We start from the raw sequence: 11445 nt of genomic DNA on the forward strand, positions 1-11445 counted from the left end.
CCGTTCAACCTATTTCGACTCTTTAAAATTCAAGAGTCTATCCTAAATTGAGGTAAATTATATGGCCTTCCAAATACTGTTTCGATCCCTAACATCACTGAAGAGACATTAATTGTCGAAATCCGGATATAGTGTACAAATTTTTGCACCTCATGTTTGCGGTATACCATCTTTTCCGCAAGTTTATTGTTTTCTGTTTGGTAATAAATTAATAATAAGATCCATTTTGTTATATCTTGTGATCCGTTTATTTGGCAATCGCCAATGGCAGTCAGCAGGGTTTAAGAACATCAGTTGTTCGACCTGCTAGTCAAATGCGTTTTGTTAAAATATACTTTTTCACATTTTTGGTCTTTTGGAAAATGTTGTTTGTGCTGTATTTAGACCCCTCTACCAAGAAATTTGTTTTGCATGCACACGTATAAAAATTGCGGTTTTTATCCAACGCAATCATAGGTTTGAACGTTGTTTTCAATTTAGACTTATATATATATATATATATATACAACATATATATACAACTCGTCTAAACATCAGCCCAACAATGTTAGATCCGTAAATTTGCTTTCGCAAATTTTTTGTTCTTGCCTCGCCGGGATTCGAACTCATGCTACTGAGATATCGTGACACCAAATCGCCTGCACTGTATCCGACGCGCTAGACCACACGACCAAAAAATTAATAGGCAATAAAAAAACTTAATTGAAATAACCAATAAAAATGGAATTGGCATAAACAATGCAAACGTTGCTCTAAAAGTGAGGATAAAGATAACAGAGGAACATTCAAACTGTGAGAAAAAAAATAACAGGCCATGGCTTTAAAAGTAAAAGACAAACAGACGATTTATAGTACACAAAACGCAACATAAAAAGCTAAAGACTGAGAGAACCGAACTCCACCGAAAAAAACTGGGGGTGAAGAACAAAGAAATTAATTTGACCGAGAAATTATTCTATGTCATGAAGCTGCCAATTTCACTACAGTTCATTGGATTTTTTTTCAAAACATTGGAAATTAAAAAAAAATTAGATAATTACTCAATGTAGAGGGAGTGTCGATATATGCATTTCAGAATGCAAATGCAGGGCAGTTTTAACCATTATCATTTTTTTTTAAAAACAAAGTACATTTAATATACAAATATATATCCTGCTCATGCTATACTTGACGTTGTTGCAAATTAAAAGACCATAAGTTACAAATGGTCAAATCTCATTTACCTATTCAAGAGACCAACTGGTTTATAAAATCGAAAACTCGAAAAGAAGGATGATCTGTGTGACGACAGGTTGCCTTTTTTGTGTACTCCAGACGCGAGTTTCGTATAGTTATCAAGGTACCATTCTTATAATATGAAACGCCAGACATGCATTTTGTGTACATACGACAAATCAGGGACACTCAGATCAAAATAGTTAGAAAGCCAAACAAGTGTATAGTTGAAGAGGATAGAGGACCCAAAATTCCATATTATTGTGCCAAATACGGCTGAGGTAATATATGCGTGGGATAAGAAAATCTTAGGTATTTCAAATAATTCATACTTTTGCAAACAGTAAATTTATTTAAAAAAAAAGACCCATATAATTGATATGAATGCTTACACCAAAGTGCTGACTACTAGGCTGATGATACCCTCGGTGACAAAACGTACACCAGCAGTGTCATCGACCCAGTGGTGTTAATAGTTATCAACCTACCGGGCTTATAATTCGATGCGCCAGACGCGCGTTTCATCTACACAAGACTCATCTGTGACACTGGCCAAAAAGGTATAAAATTGAAAAGAATAGAGGACCCAAAATTTCAAAAATTTGTGCCGAATACGTCTAAGGTAATCTATGCCTGGGATAGGAAAATCCTTAGTATTTCAAATAATTCCTAATTTAGCAAAAAGTAAATTTATATAAAGACCATATTATTGATATTCAGGCCTACACCGAAATTCTGACTGCTAGGCAGGTGATACTCACGATGACGAAATGTACACCAGCAGTAGCATCAAACCAGTGGTGTATATAGTTACCAAGGTACTAGGCTTATGATTGGATACGCCTGCCGCGCGTTTAGTCGACATAAAACTCATCAGTAAAGCTTGCATCAAAATAGATAAAAAGCCAAACAATTAAAGTTGAAAAGCACTTAGGACCCAAAATTCCCAAAAGTTGTGCCAAATACGGCAACGGTAATCTATGACTAGGATAAAAAAAATACTTAGTATATCGAATATTGCATACTTTTTGCAAAAAGACGCATTTGCGACGATCGTATAAAAAAGTTATCAAAAGCCATTTTGTTCACATGAGACCCCATACTTACAAAATTTGTGTGATTCATCTGCCTCAATTAATTTACTTGCTGCATAAAATCCATAACGACATTGGTAAACTATGTTGAGATCAGATTCTGTTATATTAAATATTTTAAGACTAAATTCATTCGTTTGAAGAACCTTTTCTTCGTACTTTTTTATATTATTTATTCGGCCGTTGTAGCACAAAAGTTCGTCATTGTCTCCCATGGACCACTGTCTCGTTGTTTTTATGTCGATTTTCTTTGCTCCATCTACTGTGCAAGTCAATACTATATCTCCATCAAGCGAAACCGTATTTGTTTTCAAACTTAAGAACACTGAAACAACACATAAATATATCATTAATAATAAATAAACTCATCATAGATACCAGGATTGAAATTTTATATTTACGCCAGACGTGCGTTTCGTTTACAAAAGACTCATCAGTGACGCTCGAATAAACAAATGTTAAAAAGGCCAAATAAAGTACGAAGTTGAAAAGCATTGAGGACCAAAAATTCCTAAAAGTTTTGCCAAAGGTAAGGTAATCTATTCCTGAGGTAGAAAAGACTCAGTATTTCAAAAATTCAATGTTTTGTTAACAGTTAATTTATAATTATGAACATATCAATAACTCAAGTCAACACAAAACTGCTGGCTACTGGGCTTGTGATACCCTGAGGTTAATATGATGATCATCATGGTTCTTTCAAATACTTTATACAGTATCTTATACTGGAAATTGAATATATCATAGATTTTTATAAAAAATCAATGTCTTTTGGTTTAAAAAATATAATATATATCGGTGCTATTTTCTAAAATAATACAAAATTACACATTAGAAAATAGATGCACATTTTTAATGAAAGCACATAACATTATAATCTACAATTACCAAATATCAGACTTTCCTTTTAAATTAAATGGTGATGAAGGAAATTCAATGATTTAAAAAAAATATTAGATGATACACCTCATTGAAAGTGGTGTTCTATGTAAATCAATAATTTAAAATTTTGAAATAAGCGTAATTTCATCGACCTGTTTGCCGTTAAACGTCGATTTTTTCCGAAATTCTACTACATGTATCAACTAGGTAACAGATTGATTAATACGTTAAAAAAAGTCGGTGACCCGAGTACTCTTTTATATCAATCAAACGGAAATGTGTGAATCAACATTAAATAATCATTCCTAACTCATCTATGCCTTCGAAATTGAAGATTTTAGGATTTCAAAACAATCTGAAAACGTTTTTTGCCGATTTTGTATGCTTTCAGTACAAATATTCATCTGTTTTGGAAGAATTCATTTATATTTTTTCAGAATATAAAAGAGATCAATGATTGTTTTCTTTTTCATATTTAATTAAGGTTCAACATTTGCAAAAAGCCAAAGTAAAATGTAACACTTTATATAAATGACATTTATGATAAGCTTAAGTTTAACTTCATAGCGACACTAATGATTAAGTAGAATAAATGCAAAATTTCGTTACACCCACCCTCCGTTGCTACTTTATAGCCAATAATAAGAATTGTCTAGTTTCATTAAAATTTAGTCAGTACCTTCCAAATATATATTACACATTTCTTTAGACTGATAACAAGAGACAGCGTTAAATATCCAGCCGTAACTGTTTATTTAGCTACTCAACGTATAGTGCACATGTTAGCTACGTACTTAACGCATAGTGCACATGTTAGCTACTTAACGTATAGTGCATATGCTAGCTACTTAAAGTAAAGTGCTCATTTAGATACTGTTTTTGAATTATGTTTTCTTTCTTTGCTAAAATGAGTGTTCATTCTGCAGGTTTTCATATTATGCGTTTCACTTTAAATACACATGATCTTAAATGACAAAACGGGAAATGTATTTAATTTTACAGCTACATGTAACGTTCTTATCCCGATTATGAAATGAGTATAGAAATGCATTGGCGGTGTTGCATGTATATCACGAAACATATACCCTTTCGACGCAACCGGTCACGGTATTTCAGGGCTCATATATTTCCATTACTTTTTCCTGTTTATATTGATTTGCATCCTCGTTATCGATTAACTTAATACATTATTATTCGTTGGATATCAATATCGTTGATTTCGTGGGTACAGTTGAACCACGAAATTAAATGTTCAACGAATGAACGTAAAAATCTTCAGGCGTGTATGCAGACCTCGGCAGAAGCACGAAATAAAATATCCACGAAAATGTAAATGATCCTTCGTCCACGAAAATTGGTACCCACGAAAATAAATGAAACCACAGTATGAGATTTGCACATTGGCTAAATACAGTTGCCTGCTACTTTTCTAAAGATGACCATGGTGGTGATTGGTATGGGCTGTTGTTCTTTGTAGTCCGTTTTGTTATGTGTACGAATCTGTATTAAGAAAGATTATTCATAATAACCTTGTTCCCCTTTGGTGTTGAATCCAATTAGACATACGATCAAACTGAAGTATTGTCTTAAAGTCATCTTTGAACTACAACGATACAGTCTTAAATTAATATGAATACACAACGGTCCGTTAGCAAGTCATTATGTATCGGCATGCTTACAACTTTTATATTTCTTCTTTGGAAATTTTCATTTTCCTTACAAAAAAAAAACATTTCATTTGTCAGGTTAGGCTTTTAAAAAAGTGGGAAACATTTAACAAGATACATACATGACATTTTTCCTTTCCCCCGAAAACAAATATTGTTTCAGTAAAATGGAGTTCGTTTTCACATTTAATCAAAAGCACCACATTTCATACTTTTTTCAGACAAATTCTTTTTTTTAAGTCATATGAAACTTTAAATTTAAAAAAAAATATATGCATATGGTTTTTATAACTTAATGGCTAGTATTAATTATAAAACTTATGTACATGTACTTTTTTCTCAAGAAAATTCTATATTTTTTCCAAATTTAGAAGAAATTCTTTTTTTTTAATTGTTTGCTTCCAGTAAACAATTCGCCGATATGTTTTCCGTATGCACTGAACTCAGCGTGACCTTTCTTATAAAATCCCGGTGATCGCAATACGCATGGATCTGTCATTGGAATAAACTATTATCTTATTGTACATGTTATACACGTGCTCAATATCAATTCTTCTTCGTTGGTTATTTACTCAGGTGACAATCGGTAAACTTTGGTTTGAAAACACGACAATTAATTAGCTGCCATATTTTCACCTCATAACAGACCGAGAGAAAATTTATTTTACGATTATACGATATGGATGCGTCAAAAATGATAAAATCATGCACAGAAGACTAAGTTTATGCATTGGTTCAAGAATTGGGAAAACATTATTTTTCACCAGTCACTCGTTTCATATGACTTTAAATGAATAATAAAATGAGTATAAGCCTCATCAATTCCTCATGTAATCGAAGAGAGCAAAAACAATACTGTTGATTAATTAAGTAGGCTGGGAAAAACCTTCAATAGTAATCTGTATGGCATACGTTGCTTTCATTCGGGATGGGTTTGTTTTCAAACTAACTAAAAGTATTTGCCAGAACAAAATGATTCATCTTAGGTATGATTAAAGATCACCACTCTTGTGAATTGAACACCTATATAATTGTAAATAGTATAAGGTTACTAATGGTAATTGTGTTTTGATCAATGTAGACGAAACGAGATGCTCCTTTTATCATTCTTTACTAGGATAAATATAACCCTCAAGTCATTGTATACCATGTGCAAGAAGAATTTAACAATGAAAACCCAACAAAATCAATACAAATCACAAAAATAATAAAGAACAATACATTTAATGAAAAACAATTTATAAATAAAACCTCAAAATTCTTTAACAAATCGTAAAAAATGAGTAAAAAAAGGTAGATTAACATTTTGAAAAATCATAAATTCAGAATAATAGTATTGAGGTTATTGTGTCAGCTTGTATTTCAATTTGTAAATAAAGAATTCTACATTTAAACTTGTTTACAGTTAATGATTGAATATTTATATATCACAGGTTACAAAAACATCAGATGACATTGCAGTTGGTGAAAAACGTGCTTGTACTTATACATTTATACCTAATGATTGCCAAATTAACTCGAATTTCCCGTGTGAATAAATTTTGTATCAACAAATCTGGATGAATGGATTGTTATGTGTGACCTGAGAAAATAGTCATTATAATTGAAACTTAGTTAGTACAGATAAATCCAATTAGTAAGGGTGTCTTTTAATTATTGTTAAAAATTTGGAAAGTAAGAAATTTAAAGTATTTCTGAATCCACGTTTTGTGTTTTTATTCACCAGATTTGTTCTTTATAGCTTGCTGTTCGATTTAAGCCAAGGCTCCGTGTTGACGACCAATTATGGTTCACTTTTAAAGATTTTGACTTGGGTGGAGAGTTGTCTCATTGGCACTTATACCACATCTTCTTATCTCTATTAGACGTACAGTTTACAATGTTATAAAACTAAGAGCTCAGTGACCCTGACACATGTTTTGTTGACTTTGTATGACGTGTGTTTTCAGTTTGTGTAATTTACTTTAATCATCTGTCGTTACATCTGTGAAAAAAAAGAGGTGACAGATACCGAAGTCATTTTCAAAACCATTACTCTGCAACTAACATTGAATAATGAAAAACGATTTAACCAACTGTATTTTTAAGATGATTGAAACAACTTTAAACTAGAAATATTGACAACACCAGGTACAAATTGCCATGCCCGTAATCACTGATTTTTTAAATTCCTTTCTTTGTTATCCGTTTAAAGTTAAAACCAAAAAATCTCCTCTTTTATTTAAATAAAACCTTGCTTGAAACGTTCAATTTTGTTGAAAGACGAAGAAGGCCATATTTTGTAACGGGAATTGTTTGATAATCAATGTTTTCTGCTATATGATTGGGTTATTGTCTCTTTAACATATTCCTAATTTCCATTTACAATTTTATACTGAAAAAATGGTAAACAAGAAAGAATAGCAAAGCCAAATAAAAAGCAAAAAACAAATAAGAAATGAATTATATTTATTGAACTGACTATTTCCTCGTTCAAAATCAGTTTTTGACAAATACAGATTATGTAATCTGTTGTTTGGGATGGAAGTCCTTAGTATTTCGAAAAAAAAATCAAAGTTGTTTACAGTTAATTTGTAATTATGACCATATGGATGATAATAAAAGTGCTGACAACTAGGTTGATGAAACCATAAGGTACATTCCCCTGAGTATTCAGATGAACCCTATGCATCTTGGTCTGTTTATTTTTACATTGAGAGTTGGTTGAGAAAGGAATTTTTGAAAGAACTTAAGATGATCTGTTCTTTAAAAATTTCTTTCTGATAACTGACGTGTTAAAAACGGTCAATATATATCTCAAATTGTTTTTGTTCAGAACATTCATTGTTCAGTTGTGTATGAAGTATATACAGAATTTTTAATGATCGATATGTAACATACCAAATTATCAATTTTACAGGTTGGAGATCACAAATATAAATGTACCCTTATGTTTTATAAAGAAATTATACTGTGTTTATTAAAAGCTCACAAAAGTACAACAATGTTTACTTATTGTAAAAGTTAAATTATATTGTGATTAAGACTTGTCCATTCTACGGGAATGTTAAAAATCAGGTGGTCGCAACACGCATGGATCTGTCATTAAAAATAACTGTTATCCGCTTATTGTACATGTTATACACGTGCTCAATGTCCATGCTTCTTAGTTGATTGTAACTTAGGTGACAATCGGTTAACTACAGCTTCAAAACACGACAACTAATTAGCTGCCATAATTTCACATCATAACAGACCGAGGTAAAAAAAAAATATATATACGATATGGATACGTAATAAACGATAAAATTGAACACAGAAGACTACGTTAATGATATATACATGCATTGGTTTAAGAATTGGATAAACATTATTTTTCACCAGTAACTTGTTTCATATGACTTTAAGGTTTAATGTTATAGTAAATAATGACATCTAAAGAGTCAATGTTTAAAGTGAGGTGAGAGATATAACTTTTCATTAAACCTGTACTATTAATTAAAGAAAGAAAACGTATCAAAAGAAATCGAAAGTCAAGAATTGCTTTATTAAATGACTTTTCATCCTTCTTTATTTTTTAGTATTTGCTCAAGATACTGTTAAAACTGCTCCCTGTTATATACTAATTATATATCATCCGCTTTTTCTGTTGCTAGTTTTCATAAGTCAAAATTTAAAATAACAATTACTTAACAAAAAAAATACACAAAAAAAAACAAGAAGAGAAAAAATTCACCAAAAACAAGAAGATAAAGTAAGAAAATGCGGAAATTTACTTGACGTCATAAACCTACGTCATTGACGTTACCTTGTAAAATCTATATTTAGTTACACGGACGCTGTTCCAAATCTTATATTAACCTCTCGTGATTTTTGCCGTGGTGAACATAATATCTTATCAAAAAGGATTTCTTAGCCAATGAGAAAACAGAAAATTTCTAATCATATGATAACAAATATTATTTAGCCTTGTAATTTGATGAGTTTTTGTATCACATAATCCTAATTGCTAGTGTAACCAGTGGTCTTTATTTTCATTGCTATGTACTTCATAGTGTATTGTTTATATATATACTTTGATAAACTTTATCTCTTTGTTTTGGGCGGAACGATAGATTTTAAATATATTGTAACTGCATTACATGGCCAAGTATAATGCTTTCAGGATGCATTATAAATGGTGTTTTCCAAATAATCTTTTATATAGCGAGTCATGCATACAAAATTTTATAAATTTAAACAACAGCTGTTTTATTTAAACAATAAGATGAATAGGACTTTAAATGAATACAATTGTTATGAATGGGTGTTAGTCATGCAGTGTAACTTTGTTGATCGTTTATGTATTTGGTAACAAAGTTATATTTTTTAAGAAACTTAATATGTTAGCAGTTTGTTATACTGTTGGTTTTTTTTTATGTATCAAGTACTATACTAATGGAAATACTTTATGAAAATCAAACTATACATTTTTGTAGATGAACAATAATCAGCTTTTTAAATCCTTAGTAATGTACAAACATAGTGTCAATTATGACAGTTCATGCAGTTGCAAAAGTAGTCGGAATGGTAGAGTGTATGTTCGTTGGTAAAAACTTTCTAAAAAAAATAAAAAGACCTTCCAAATATTTATTTAAAATTTCTTTGTACCTAATAATGACTATCTATAAAATAAGGAGTAATGGTATGATTGCCAACGAGACAATTGTGATCTACACATAATCTTACTCTTTATTTTATAGGTAGTCAATCTTAGGTTGAAAGAAAAATATGAAGTTTTAATATAAATTAGAATTGTCTTTGAATTGTTTTACGCGTGTACATAAAATAAGTGATGTGCATCCCTTAATTTTTGTATAAACTAAAATAAAGAAATGTTGTACACGTATCTTTTCAAAACAGATTTAAAACTTCCTACCTTACATTAACATTACTGTCTCGTCCTCATCTTCTATCATAGTATCCACATTGATAAAAATCTGCTTAAGTATCAATTGTTCTTTCTATGTTTTATTCATTTTGAACTATTTAGAAATAATACTTAAAATAAAGGGATGTATAATCATCCTCGTAAAAGAATAGGCAAACAATATGTGTTTAAAGTTAAAATGTATCAGCATTTTTTTCCATTCATCGCCAACTTTGAATTCCTGGTATAGTAAATCGGCTATGTCATAAATTTTGGGTATGAATTCGCATACAAATTAAATACGGTGAATTACAATTGGACATTCAAAACAATAACGTATTTATCTTTTTTATGTTTAAAATATAATTGAATGAGTTCTTACTAAGACAACTATTCATTTGTTAAATAAAACATACAATTTGTGAAGAATGTGCTAAGATTTGATTTAAAACTTAATGTAAATATGAAGATGTAATATGAGTGCCAATGAGACAACTCTCCATGCAAGTCATGTATTAAACAATTATAGGCCTTTGCTCATTCCGAACAGCAAAATATAAATGGCCCCAAAATGACTAGTGTTTAACAATACACACAGATTAATTAATTCCTAATTTAGGAAAAAATCGAGAAACTAGGAACACATATGAAACATATCAACAAACGACAACCGCTGAACAACAGGCTCCTGACTTAGTGCAGATGCATTGCAATGCAGCTGGTTTAAACATTTCATCAGGCGCCTACATTTACCCTAACCTCAAACCAAAGTGTTAAATGACAACATAAAAAAAATATTATTTCCGATTAGTGAGTTATAAATTAAAACAAGTTAGAGAATTTTAATGCGTGCTTACCTTTATATAGTGTTCGTATAAGTTGATATAGATTTGTACATTTTGTTGTTAATATGTATGTAATATTAACATTTTATTTATAGAAACAAATTACTTTTATCTTCAATATAACCTTTAAGTCGTTTGTGGTATAAACCATTCAATCTGTATGTTAATTGAATTTAACATACTAAGTTGAATTTGTATAAAACGTTAAAACTTTTAAAATGGATTTTCATATGTTTCGTATCTTAATAGTTTTTCACTTCTCCCTGTATTGCAGTGAAACATTATTTAAAAGTCGCATAACTTTAGAGTTCAAGGGTCGACTAACAAAATGTATCTCTAGCCAAAAAAAAACAAAAAAAAAAACACATCAAGATAGACTTAAGGTGGTACCCAACACCTTGACTAATATTAATTTGGCTCGTTTAATTTTCATAAAATTTTGACAAAATGTTTACTTTGACCCTTTGACAAAAATATAAAAATTTCAAAAAATTTGAACCAACCACTTTATCAGAAAAATTTCTTTGGTTATATAGCAGTTTGACGAACACTAATTTTGATCATTGAGAAGCTTAATATTTCCTTAACAATACAACGTAATTAAAACGTTTAGCTGATTTTTACAGAGTTATCTCCCTGTAGTGTTAGGTACCACCTTAACAGTAAATTTTCATTTATGCTATATCGAAGACTTTTTGCAGTGATGCAGAAAATTAAGAAGATGACAGGATTTTGTGTTGTTTCTATTATTATTTGCGTCATTCATGTTTATACACCGAAAAGATATTAGTAATTCTCGAAATAAGAATAAACAATAAATGGCTATATATCGTCATCAAAGATTCAAAACAGCT

General features: G+C 30.5%; 1 protein-coding gene across 1 annotated transcript in view; it reads right to left on the bottom strand.

Moving 5' to 3' along the window:
• The window catches only part of LOC127718063 (uncharacterized), a 31224-nt gene extending 21260 nt beyond the window's left edge, over positions 1-9964 (bottom strand). Inside the window, exons 1-2 of the mRNA XM_052223964.1 lie at positions 9756-9964; positions 2323-2634 (exon numbers count right to left, since the gene is read on the bottom strand). Of these exons, the coding sequence (XP_052079924.1) occupies positions 2323-2524 (202 nt within the window). The 5' untranslated portion in view covers positions 2525-2634; positions 9756-9964. The remainder of the gene's footprint in view (positions 1-2322; positions 2635-9755) is intronic.
• Between the last annotated feature and the right edge of the window lie 1481 nt (positions 9965-11445).

This window comes from Mytilus californianus, unplaced genomic scaffold, assembly GCF_021869535.1.
Source record: "Mytilus californianus isolate M0D057914Y unplaced genomic scaffold, xbMytCali1.0.p SCAF_10, whole genome shotgun sequence".
NCBI lineage: Eukaryota > Metazoa > Mollusca > Bivalvia > Mytilida > Mytilidae > Mytilus > Mytilus californianus.